The sequence below is a fragment of the Notechis scutatus genome, chromosome 1, assembly GCF_049901735.1.
Source record: "Notechis scutatus isolate UNSWTSFEM ecotype Mainland chromosome 1, rNotScu1.2, whole genome shotgun sequence".
Lineage (NCBI taxonomy): Eukaryota > Metazoa > Chordata > Lepidosauria > Squamata > Elapidae > Notechis > Notechis scutatus.
The window spans coordinates 329788225-329801753 of NC_142009.1; the positions used below are offsets into that span (position 1 = coordinate 329788225).

At 42.8% G+C, this 13529-nt stretch overlaps 1 protein-coding gene across 1 annotated transcript in view; it reads left to right on the forward strand.

Moving 5' to 3' along the window:
- CERS1 (ceramide synthase 1) overlaps positions 1-13529 on the forward strand; it is a 49000-nt gene that overhangs the window by 32238 nt on the left and 3233 nt on the right. The window contains exons 2-5 of the mRNA XM_026687624.2: positions 3476-3635; positions 7511-7691; positions 9620-9781; positions 10399-10546. Of these exons, the coding sequence (XP_026543409.1) occupies positions 3476-3635; positions 7511-7691; positions 9620-9781; positions 10399-10546 (651 nt within the window). The remainder of the gene's footprint in view (positions 1-3475; positions 3636-7510; positions 7692-9619; positions 9782-10398; positions 10547-13529) is intronic.

Below are 13529 nucleotides of genomic sequence, written 5' to 3' on the forward strand. Positions count from 1 at the left end.
AATTAACATTCCTATACTTATTACTACATACATACATACATACATACATACATACATACATACATACATACATACATATATATACCGTGTTTCTCATATAATAAGGCCGGTCTTTTTTTTTTTGAGCCCGAAAAATGGCTAGGCCGTCTTTTCGGGGTGACTTAATTCCCCCTTGCATCTTCGGGTGGGTGGGCGGGATAGCTTGGATGTTGACCTCGGCGTTGGTGGGGCACTTCGTATCGGGGTCAACGCAGGCAGCACCATATCCGGTGTGCAACAAAAGTACTTCCTAACAGCAAGCCCCCACCATTCCCCCATTTTGCATGTTTTAATATAGGCCTTAATTTGGGGGAGGGGCTTAATTTCATTTCATGCCTATAAAACATGCTGGGACTTCCTATTGGGGAGGCCGTATTGTTGGAGAAACAGGGTATATATATATATATATATATATATATATATATATATATATATATATATATATATATATATATATATATATATTCTAAGTTTTCGGTACTTACATGTATGGCATTCAGCTTAGTTCGGGTATTTTCCCACGTCATTGTAGTTGTGCTTTTAAAGTTGTAGCAACGTTTCGGCAGAATCTCATCTGCCATCATCAGGCTTCTGTGTAGTGTTCATCTGTGAGTCAGACTTTTACAGTGGTTTCAGATTTAAATTTGGGGCAGCCTATTGCTGTGCCAGAATGGTTTTTCTTCATCCTGATTGGTTGGGAGTCTTGGTCTGTGTTTATTGGTCTTGGAGTTTGCTGTGTTCTGCTTGATTGGTGTTTCTAATATCTTCTGTCTGTTTTTTGGCTCTTTTTGTATCTTGATTGGCTGGCAACATTGTGTTACTTTATTGGAGGCCTTTAGTGCAGCTTGGCTCCGGGTAAATGGACGGCTATCATTAGTTAGGAAGCTAGGTTTCATCTGGGTGCCTGGTTGGGGTGTGTTTGAGCTGGAGGTATCAGGGGGGATCTGTTTGTGCCCAGGTGTTTGCCTGGCTTGTGGTGTGGAGATTTTTTTGTTTGTGAGTACAGGCTTCCAAATGATTGACAGTCTGGTGGAATCATCTCTTCTATTCATGCTTTCTGGTCTTTTTTCAATCTCTATGGCTTCTCTGATGATTCTGTGGCTGGGGTTTTCTATAGTGGCTAGGGTTTTGGTGCCATTGAAGTTGATGCTATGACCTGTGGCTTCCATGTGTTGGACTAGTGAGGAAGTGTGTTCCAGCTTTTTGACTGCATTTCTGTGTTCATCCAGGCGGGTACTTATTCTTCTATTGGTCTGTCCAATGTATGTGGCCGGGCATGATGCACAGGGGACTTCGTATATGCCTTGGTTTTCCAGGTCAATTTTGTCTTTGGGGTTTCTAAGGATGGCTGCTATTTTTCTGTCTGTTTTGAAGGCAGTCTTGATGTGATGTTTGTGTAGTATCTTACTAATTTTGTCTGTAGTACCTCTTACGTAGGGCAGGACAGCTGTTCCATAGGTCTGTTCATCTTCTGGGTCTCTATTATGTCTCAGTGTGTTTTTGTGGATCAAGCCGGTGATTTTGCTTTTGTGGAAGCCGTTGGCTGTCAGTACTTTAGTCAGGGTGCATAGTTCAGTCTTAATGTGTGTCTTGTCTGCCAGGCGTTTGGTTCTAGTAATTAGTGTTTTAGCCACGGAGTTTATCTGTGCTGGGTGGTGGTGGGATTGGGCGTTGAGGTAGCGGTTGGTGTGTGTTTTCTTCTGGTATATGGTGTGTCCTAGTGTGCCATCTGTTTTTTTTGTAGATTAGTACATCTAGGAATGGTAGTTGTTTGTTTGTTTCCGTTTCCATGGTGAACTTGATTTTGGGGTGTATGCTGTTTAGGTGTGTTAGGAAATTGTTTAGGTTTTCTTTTCCATGGGGCCAAATCACAAATGTGTCATCAATGTATCTTAACCATAGTTTGGGTTTGTGGATGGCATTGGCCAGGGCTCTGGATTCGAATTCTTCCATGAACAGGTTTGCAATGACGGGTGACAGTGGTGATCCCATAGGGGCTCCTTCAATTTGTTTGTATCTTTGTCCTTTGTATATGAAATATGTGTTGGTTAAGCAGTGTTCTGTTAGTTCCATGAGGTGTTTAGCTTTTATATATATATAGATAACAAGATATATGTAATAATAAGAGGGAGGTTTAGAAGTTGAATGGCGGTAGTATCAGATACGTTTAAAACAATATGAACAATGAAAATGAAATATAATAACTATGAGTAATATTATGTTTATTTGTACTAAAATGTATGATACCCTGGTATCACACACTGTTCACGCATTGATATATATATAAGCAATATAAAATAAAAAACTTGATTAAAAAAAATTCTGATGCTTGACAGCCGGCATGTATTTTTGATAGTTGCAAGTGTTGGAAGAAATATCCTTCTGGGTTCAGTTCCAAGTGGGGAAAAAGACAGTGGATTCATGGGAGTTGCGTGGAAAGAAGGTTTAATGGTGGACAGGATCACATGCCTTGGAGCTCCTGAGGGAAAAGGACAAAGATGCTAAGAGTCCCTTGGTTTTATACTCTCTTTTTGGCCCCGCCTTAGTGTTTCCTTTTCCTGTGTATGAAATGTATCCCATTGGCTGTCAGACTCCCAGGGGCGGGGTCTTACCTAACTTTGTAGGCTTTGTCTGGATTGCATGGCTTCACCTGAGTGCTGGCTGATGCAATCTTCCCAGGCCAGGTGGTGAGATGGGTAGAGGCCTTTGTTATGTGGAATACTCTGGCCCAGGCCTTAATGGCCTGCCCATTAACAAAGGTGTGGGGGGGTGAGCTTCTGCTTCTGAGGTGAGTTTCTGCTTCTGAGTTTCTACTTCTCTTTTTAGGGGAAATATTCTGCCTTTTTTAGTATATCCTAAAATATTTCATTTTCCTAGGAGAGGGGTGGGTGCTAACTTTCTACACAAGTGTCCTGAGGTCATGTGATCACCTTTTGTGACCTTCTGACAAGCAAAACCAATGGGAAGAGCCAGATTCACTTAACAACCATGTTACTAATTTAACAACTGCAGGGATTCATTTAACAATTGTGGCAAGAAAAGTAAAAGGCGGGGGGACTCACTTAACAACTGTCTCATGTAGCAATAGATATTTTGGGCTCAATTGTGGTTGTAAATTGAGGACTACCTGCACTATGGACTATTGTAGAAGAGAGGCCATGACAAACTGCTGAAATCACACAAAACCTGGCAATCTCAAAAGATTTGGGTCCATTTTGTTTTCCCCCAGGGTGTAAAAAAAAAACTTCCCAACCTTAATAATAAAACACATAGCAACTGCCTTGTTTAGCAATATAAATTTTTCAGCTCAGTTGTGGTTCTGAGTCGAGGATTACCTGTATCCACAGGTGAGAGCCCGTGGAAACCCCCCCAGCTGTAAATGAAGAGTGGAAAATCAGAGATCAACTGGTCCCACTGATCTTTTTCTCTCTTTTAGCCTGTCGCTGAGTGGTGTCAATTACCTCCCAAGGATGCTGCTAAGATGCCTGAAAGTGCTTGGAAACTGTCTTTCTACATCATCTCCTGGTTGTACGGCACTTACTTGCTCTTCTTTGCTGGATACCCCTTTTTCCATGATCCACCTTCTGTCTTTTATGGTATGCTAAGCATTGTGGCCATATTGAGTGGGTGGGGGTAGGTGGGAAAGCGTTGAGAGTAGCCATGTCCAACCTTGGCAACTTTAAAATCTTGTGGACTTCAACTCCCAGAATTCCCCAGCCAGCTTGGCTGGCTGGGGAATTCTGGGAGTTGAAGTCCACAGTTCCAAGATTGGACACCCCTGATTTGGGGAATGTTTGATCAGTAGTGGGATTCAAAAACTTTTACTACTGATTCTGTGGGCGTGGCTTGGTGGGCATAGCAGGGGAAGGATACTGTAAAATCCCCATTCCCTCCCCACCCCACTAACCTGCTTTCCAGCTCCGTTCTCCTGTGCAAGGCAGAGAATAGATGGGGGCTAGTCAGAGGTGGGATTTGCCGGTTCTCCAAACTACTCAAAATTTCCGCTACCGGTTCTCCAGAACTGGTCAGAACCTGCTGGATACCACCTCTGTGTTTGATGTTGGGTCATTTACATTTGGTAAGAGAGTCTAATGCTGCCTCTGCAGTTTGAAAGGAGTCCTCATGTCATGTAACCCAGGAATCTGGAAGGAGACCTGCCATGTCGCCTCAAAACCTTGTTTGTTTTCATGCTTCCGGCCTTAGTTGTGGGAAAGAAGAGCATCCTTAGAAACAAGTTTCTCCCATTGAGGAGAGCCCTTTCATTTGGAGGCTCGGCAGCAAGTTTTTGTGGCAGAAACAAAATTATTAAGAGGATTGCAATTTATTCTTTGGGGTTAAACATTTATAAAGCGAAGTTTTGCCTAGACAGGGTGCCTGATTTCTTAAAAAAAAAAAAAGTCTTTTATTAACTGTAAACTACTAAAGGTTTTCAGAGATAAAAATTAGATAAAATGCATGGATCTCTTTTACAAAAGCATTTTTTTCAGGTTGGCAGTGCTGTTCTTTTACTTAAGAGTAGATAAGGAGAGTTAATAGCAGTCAGGGTTTTTATGTGAGTCACCTTCCAGAAGTGTTAGATTTCCAGTGAAATGAGGTTGCTTAGTTGAGGAGGATGGGCATTGTAGTGCAGGTTGGTAGTGGCTTGTTAGTCTGAAAGGAATGAAACCAACAGTCCTTTGTTCAGGAAAACACTTTATTTAGTGTAGAGACATTTGATAAGCAAATTAATAAAACAGACATTTCTGAGGATATCTCAATACTTATGCTGTATGTTTCATGCTGTAATAAATTTGTGGACATCAGTTTTAAAAGCTGATACCTCCCTAAGCTTATTATCACAAGCTTCTTTGCGTAATGAATTAAAATAACTATTTATTATAACAGTAAAGAAAGCTTTGCCTAAAGTTATAAAAAAAAGTAATCTAATTTAACACATTTCCTGTGTGAATAAGAGATCTGTTGTTGTCTGAAATATTTTTTTAATCATTAAAAAAAAGCAAGCTGTTCGTGCTGCGGGTTTATGTTTTTAGAAATTGACTTCATCGGGTGATTTATTTTTTTCTCCCCAGAATTCAAAATATGACCCAATTCCTGTAATTTGCATCTTTCCTGACACTTCATCTCAATTGCAGACCTCTTGACCACAATGCTGCATTCAACTTTTGTGCATTAGCTGTTCTAACAGTTCAAAAGCTTCCACCCGTAGTCCTCGACTTACGACCGTAATGGAGCCTGATCATCATAGTCGTGACAGTTGTGAAACGGGTCAGTCAGTGGACCGTGACTGACTTGGTTGTGCTACCCTTTTTGTGGTGGTCATTAAATAGATGCGGTCCTTAAGTGAATCAGTAGTTCGCTATTTACACGGTTTTGCCGAAAATCAAAAGCAAGTGCTGGCTTTTAGCAAAACCGTCATAAAACACAGTCACATGACTGTGGGATATTGCATATGGATGTAAATGCAGCCCTGTTGCTCAGCACCCAAAGTGTGTGGCCATGTGACTCCAGAAAGGGACAACAATTAGAACTTGAAATCCAGCTCATAAGTAGCCCCAAGGTAGGTCCATCCTCAATTACAGTTTTTTTAATTACTGTAGCTAAATAATATAAAATACAAAAGCAAGTAGTAGGAGATAAAATGGAGGGAAACCGTCCCTGTCCTATTGTTTCTTTTATTTTTCTTATATGTATCCATGTATTCATAACTATGTTTTTACTTATACCTATTATCTTGTAAGCAATTGACAAACCAAATAAAATAAATAAAACAAATAGGAGGGGAAGGTGTTGACTTCTGACTCCCTGTGTTGCAGTAGAATAAAAAGCAATTATCATCGAGCCTCAATTTTTTTACTTTTCCATAATAGTATAATAGCAATAGAACTTAGACTTATATACCGCTTTACAGTGCTTTACAGCCATCTCTAAGTGGTTTAGAGAGTCATCATATTGCCCCCAACAATCTGGGTCCACATTTGACCGACCTCAGAAGGATGGAAGGTTGAGTCAACCTTGAGATTCAAACTGCCAAATTGCAGTCAGCCGGCAGTCAGAAAGTAGCCTGCTGTACTGCACTCTAACCACTCATAAATCAGCCATTTCTATAACAACAAATCAGTCTAATCAGTAAAACCCCAAATCAAAGTTTCATTTTTTTTCCACCTCAAGCACAAACTTCAGAAGCTGTTTCCAAGTAGAAACAACAGTACATATCTATCTATATCCATCTATCTATCATCTATCTCATCTATCCTATCCTATCCTATCCTATCTATCGTCTGTCTATCTATCTATCTATCTATCTATCTATCTATCTATCTATCTATCTATCTATCTATCTATCTATCTATCTATCTATCTATCTATCTATCTCATGGTGGGAATCATGTCCTTCCATTTTTGTGCATTTAGTCTTGCTGCCAACAACATATATAACATTAAAGTTCAAATTATTTTCCCCAAGTCTTTTTTTTTTCATTAAGCCCAAAAGGAAAAAAATCTGGTTTTATCCTTCTTTTCCCTTTAAGAATTTGCTGCATTAGAACAGGAACCCTACTCCAATATTTCTTTGCTTTATCACATAAAAGATAAACAGTCCCTTCTTTACATTTGCATTTCCAACATTCATTTGAAATACCTTTATGCATTCTGGATAACTGGTCTGGGTTTAAATACCAGCGATACACCGTCTTACAGAAATTTTCTTTTAAAATTACAGTTTAATGCGAATTTTAACTAACTTCATCCTATCTTCGAATGGTCACTAAGCAATCGGTCATAAATCGAGGAGTACCTATACCTACTTTTGCAAACTAGTGCTTGGTCCTGATCAAAGCAATTGTCTGAACAGGGGACTTTGCTGCGTAACAGTAGCCTATCGCAGGGGTCTCCAACCTTGGCAACTTTAAGCCTGGCAGACTTCAACTCCCAGAATTCCCCAGCCAGCTTTGTTGAATTCTGGGAGTTGAAGTCCACCAAGCTTAAAGTTGCCAAGGTTGGAGACCCCTGCCCTTATAGGGCCTAGTCATGGCCAACAAGCCAAGCCAGCTCAGTTCCTTGGTCTGTTGTCATGTCATTCTAAGCATTTTGGATGCTGCATATCCACACTGTCCCAACTATTTATAAAGTCCACATTACTATTACTATTAATCTTCTCATCACTCCTTATCACCCATCCCCTCCCACTTGTGACTGTACGGCTGTAACTTTGTCGCTTGTATCCGTACGATCTATATTGACTGTTTCCTAGTATGATTGGATTGCTTATTGTACTCTATGACTATCATTAAGTATTATACCTTATGAGTCTTGACGAATGTTATCTTTTATATACACTGAGACCATTTGCACCAAGACAAATTCCTTGTGTGTCCAATCACACTTGGCCAATAAAAGATTTCTATTAACTATTCTATATCCAAGTATGTTGTGTTGAGCTCACCGTCTCTTCTTTTTCTGCCTGGCTTTCCAGATTGGGAAAGGGGAATGGAGGTGCCACTGGATATCGTCCTCGCCTACCTACTACAGGGCAGTTTTTATGCCCATTCTATCTATGCCACCCTCTACATGGATGCCTGGCGCAAGGATTCGGTCGTCATGCTCATTCATCACGTGGTCACCCTCACTCTCATCGTCTTCTCCTATGTTTTCAGGTAATTCTCAAGGCTTCGTCCGGTCGCACCATTGGCTGCTCTGCTCCACCGGACTGTCCTGATTGGCTGAGCTTCTGTGACCTCGCAGTGATGTTCACAGTATAGGTAGTCCTCCATTTACGACCATAATTGAGCCCCCAATGTTTCCAAAATATGAGCCATTTGCCAAGTGTCCAGATTTTAATCACGTGACCATGGGGATGCTGCAACGTTCCTAATTGTGAGAAATGGTCATAAGTCACTTTTTCCAGTGCAGGAAGTCCTCGACTTATAACAGTTCAGTGACCGTTTCAAAGTTACAACGGCACTAAAAAAATGTGACATGACTTTTTTTCACACTTACGACCATTGCAGCATCCCCGTGGTTACAAATTCAAATGTTTGGCAACTGACTCCTTTATATGATGGTTGCAATGTCCTGGGAACATGTGATCCCCTTTTGTGACCGTCTGACAAGCAAAGTCAACGGGGAAGCCAGATTCACTTAACAAGCAGGTTACTAACTTACCAACTGCAGTGATTCACTTAACAACCATGGCAAGAAAAGTCATAAAACGGGGCAAAACCCACTTAACATATGTCTCACTTAATAAAGCTTGGGCTCAATTTGTGGGCATAAGTCAAGGACTACCTATAGCAGTGGTGGCTAACCTTTTTCGGCTCCTGTGTTGATAATTGCACACATGCTTGCGTGTGCTCGCATGCCAGCACCCAGAAGGCAATGCGTGCTGGGTCCCCCCCACACCCCCTGCACATGCGCATGACCCCCCCCACCGCACGTCTGCATGCGTGTGTGATTCCCCCCTTGTGCGCCATGCATCTGCGCATGTGTCCACAATTCCCCCTCGCACACCGCACATCTGCACGTGATTTCCCCCTCATGCTTTTTTGCGCATACACGCAAGACTCCTCCTCGCACGCCATTCATCTGTGCGTATGTGCGTATCTCCGCACACACCCCTCCACCTCCTGAGCATGCACGCCAAGTACCCAACAATCAGCTGTTGGATGGCGGCACGCGCACACATGCACAGTGGGGCTCTTCCAGGCGACCTCTCACGTGCTGGGCAAAATGTCTCTGCGTGCCACTTCCAGCATGTGTGGCATAGGTTTGCCAACATGGACCTCTATAGTGTTGTAATTTTGAATTATCACTAAACAAATGGTTGTATGTCGAGGACTGTGTGTATAGGGCAGATATTCACGTAAGTTTGCAGTTCTGAGGAGATCAGAATTGCCCGTGTGTGACAGCAGCATCATTTCTATATAGGGCATTCTCTCATTTTGTAAAAAGAATAGGTAATCCTCAATTCACGACATTAATTGAGCCTGCAATTACAGTTGTAAGTTGTCCTCGTCTTTAAGCAGGTTACCACGTGACACCCAATTTTGCAACCTTTTGTTTCGTCGGTCATTAAGTGAAGACCATGGTCATTAAACGAAGACCATGGTCGTTAAACAAACCCATTGCACTCAGTGGACTTTTTTTTTTGCAGGAAACCAAAAAGTATACACGGCCAGTTGTAAATCGAGGACTACCTGTATTCTTATGCAAATCTACTCACCGATGCCAATTCTAGCGTGCAGCAAGACTCTGTATTGTTCTGTTGAAAACCTGCTGTCAATTAAGATGCAGTGACATGATTTTTACCTGGATCGTTGGAGTGAGGAAAATACTGTGGAATAGAATAACAGAGTTGGAAAGGGACCTTGTGGATGGCAGTCCCATCTCTTCTTGAAAGCCTCGAGTGATGAAGCTCCCACAACTTCCGAGGGCAACTTCTGTTCCATGGGTTGATTGTTCTCACTGTCAGAAAATTTCTCCTTATTTCTAGGTTGAATCTCTCCTTGATCAGGCCTCTCATATCTGCGGCCTGCTGAATTGAAAAGCTGGGAGCATAATAACGGCGCTCTTCTTTTCCTCGCAGATACCACAACATAGGGATTCTTGTGCTCTTCCTTCATGACTTCAGTGACATCCAGTTGGAGTTTACCAAACTCAATGTTTACTTCAAGTACCGGGGTGGCATTTACCACCGTTTAAACGACACCATTTCTAATGCCGGCTGCGTCTCCTTCAGCATTAGTTGGTGAGTGTGGTTCCCTCAGACCTCATTTGAGGGTGGTCCTCAGATCTAATGGGACCCCAGCCTACAAAAGGAACTGGAGAAGAATATTATGAATTATTGTAGGTAGTCCTTGATTTACGACCACAATTGAGCCCAATATTGCTATTGCTAGGCAAGGGGATTCCTAAGTGACTTTTGTCCCATTTTTACCTCCTTTCTTGCCACCGTTGTTAAGTGAATCACTGCAGTTGTTAAGTTAGTAATGTAGTTGTTAAATTAATCTGGCTTCCCCATTGACTTTGCCTGTCAAAAGGTTGCAAAAGCTGATCACATGACCCTGCAACCATCATTAATATATGCTACTTGCCAAGCATCCGAAAATTTGGTGGTGGTGTAACTATGAACAGTCACTAAGTGAATGGTTGTAAGTTAAGGACTACCTGTATTTGGCTCTTGCTCCACTTGAATCTTCTGTGGAACATCGTGGCCCCGTCTTCTGCCTTTTTCAGATAGACTGCTCTTAAGCAGAAAGCTTTCTGGTAATTTTAATTAGCAACCAACCCTCTCAGCCATGTGTGCTGAGGTTTCTCCCCACCCTGGTCTAAATTTGCTTCTGCAGCTTTACTGTCCTTTTCCAGGTTCTGGTTCCGTTTGTACTGGTTCCCCTTGAAGGTGCTTTACACGACCTGCCACACCAGCCTCCAGTCTGTCCCCAATATCCCATTTTATTTCTTCTTCAACGTGCTGCTGTTTATCCTCACGCTGATGAACATCTATTGGTTCCTGGTAAGTAAAGGGCTCCTGTCAGAGGCTAGTCCGGCTTTTACCAACTCTGCACCAACCAGTGTGAAGTACAGATAACAGATAACCAAAGTTGGAAGGGACCTTGTAGGTCATCTAGTCGAACCCCCCGCCCAAGAGGAGACTCTATACCCAGTGGTGGCTAACCTTTTTGAACTCCTATGCCAAAAATTGTGCGCACGCTCATGCGTGCATGCTCGCATGCCAGTACCCTGAAGGCAATGTGCACCCCCTGTGCATATGCGCGCAATCCCCCCGCACCCCGCCGCTGCCTCCCTCTTAACTGCACTGGGCCTCACAGTTGATTTTCAGCTGGTTTAAGGCCTTTTTTGGCCTCCCAGAGGCTTGAAAAAACCCTCTGCAGGCCAAATAGGCCCGTTTCGTCACTTCCGGTATTAATAGGAAGTGATGAAATGGGCCTATTCGTCCTGCAGAGGCTTTTTTCAAGCCTCTGGGAGGCCGAAAAAGGCCTCAAACCAGCCGAAAATCAGCTGTGAGGCACGCACATGCGCAGTGAAGTAAGCTTGCCTGCGGCTCACGTGCCAGTACAAATGGTTCTGCGTGCCACATGTGGCATGCGTGCCATAGGTTTGCCATCACGGTCCTACATAATTTCTGACAGATGGGACTTCAATCTCTTCTTGAAAGTCTCAAGTGATGGCGCTCCCACAACTTCCGAAGGCAACTTCTGTTCCATGGGTTGATTGTTCTGTCAGAAAGTTTCTCCTTATTTCCAGGTTGAATCTCTTCTTATTCAGTTTCCATCCATTGTTCCTTGTCTGGCCTTCAGGTGTCTTGGAAAACAGCTTGACACCCCCCCTCCTCTCTATGGCAGCCCCTCAAATATTGGAAGACTGCTATCATGTCTCCCCTGGTTCTCCTCTTCACTAAAATAGCCAGGCCCAGTTCCTGTAACCGTTCTTCATATGCTTTAGTCTCCAGTCCCCTAATCATCCTGGTTGCTCTTCTGTGCACTTTTTCTAGAGTCTCAACATCTTTTTTATCGTGTGAACAAAACTGGATGCAGTACTCTAGGTGTGGTCTTACTAAGGCTTTATAGAGTAGTATTAGTACTTCCCTTGATCTTGACTCTGTTAATACAATTTAGGATTGCATTAGCTTTTTTGGCGGCTGCTGCACACTGCTGGCTCATATTTAGCTGGTTGTCCATAAGACTCCAAGATCCCTCTCACAGTTACTTCTATTGACCCTGGTTTCACCCAGGTAGTCCTTGACTTATCACCATTCATTCAATGACCATTCAAAGTCAAAATGGTATTTTAAAAAAAGTGACTTTAAAGCCATTTCTCATACTTATGACTGTTGCAGCAGCATCCCCACAATTATGTGATCAGACTTTGGCACCCGGGATGCTGAGTTTGTCATTTGTAACCTTCCTAGGTAGCTTCTGACAAGCAAAGTCAATGCTGGAATGATTCACTTAACAACTACGGCGATTCACTTAACAACCATGGCTCAATTGTGGTCATAAATCGAGGACTATCTGTAGTGGTGAAGGTGCCGGATTAGGATTGGGGAGACTCAGGTTTGAGCTCCTGAGGGAATTGTGGCCTGTCCTCCCCTCAGCCCAGCCTACTTCAAAGGGGTTGTTGTAGGAAAAAATAAAAGGGAACGCTATATAAACTACTTTGATCCCCCAAATAAAGGAGGGGATATGTGTGGTTTTATATATCACCCCTTTCTAAAGATTCTGAGTTATTTACAAACAAAAACAATAAAGTACAATAACATTCACAAACATAGATTGCAAAGCCTTCTGCATTGATAAATACAGCTCAGCAAAGTAGAATCCCAAAGAAAATGTCACTGCTAAACAGGCACAAATTCCGCCCAACAAAACCACTTCATTCATTGTGTGGAAGGTTAATAGCAAAGGAATCAGGTGCATCTTTAGGAACCAACTGTTGATCCAGGACTTTGGGGCCACTATTGAGAATACCTGCTATAAAGTCTATATTCCTTACACCCTCTTGGGGCTGCGATCCTACACATCTTCTGAACTCCAACAATAATACAAAACGTATTTATTACCCAACTCTCCATGATTCAGGGTGGTTCACAGGAACGAACAAAGAAATTACAAGATAAAATTAACAAGAAATAGATACATGTTGGCAAACACAACCATTTCCCTCCCTCCCTCCTCTACAGCCTGGGTGAAGGACCAATGGTTTCTTGGCTTTTCTGAATGACAGCAGTGCGAGCCACTAGATTTTGGTGGGAATCTCTTTCCAGAGGGTAGGCCACAGAGACGCCATGCTTCCAGGGTCCTGAGAGAGAGCCTGTGGTTGTGCATATGTGGGTGTAGTTATAGACCTAGTAAATATAATTGTGCTCTTCATGGCCCTTTTACAGGTAGTCCTTCACCTACGACCACAATCGAGCCCAACATTTCGGTTGTTAAGTGAGACAGTTAACTGAGTTCTGCCCCATTGTGCGACCTTCCTTGCCACCGTTGTTAAGTGAATCACTGCAGTTGTTAAGTTAATAACCCGGTGGTTAAGTGCATCTGGCTTCCCCTTTGACTTTCCTCCTCAGGAGGTGGCAAAAGGTGATCACACCTTTTACTGCAGTGATCATAAATATGAACCCGTTGCGGAGCATCTGAAGTTTGTTCGTGCGACGATGGGGATGTTGCCAGGGTCATCGGTGTGAAAAACGGGCACAAGCCCCTTTTTTCAGTGCTGTTGTAAATTTAACGGTCGCTAAATGAATGGCAGTGAGTTGAGCACTAGCTGTAGCCAGTTGTTAACTGAATTGTTTTACACTCACATGGTTTTGCATAGAACTAAAGGGTGGCTCAGTGGCTAAGACGCTGAGCTTGTCGATCAGAAAGATTGGCAGTTCGGCAGTTCGAATCCCTAGCGCCGCGTAACGGAGTGAGCTCCCGTTACTTGTCCCAGCTTCTGCCAACCTAGCAGTTCCAAAGCATGTTAGAAAATGCAAG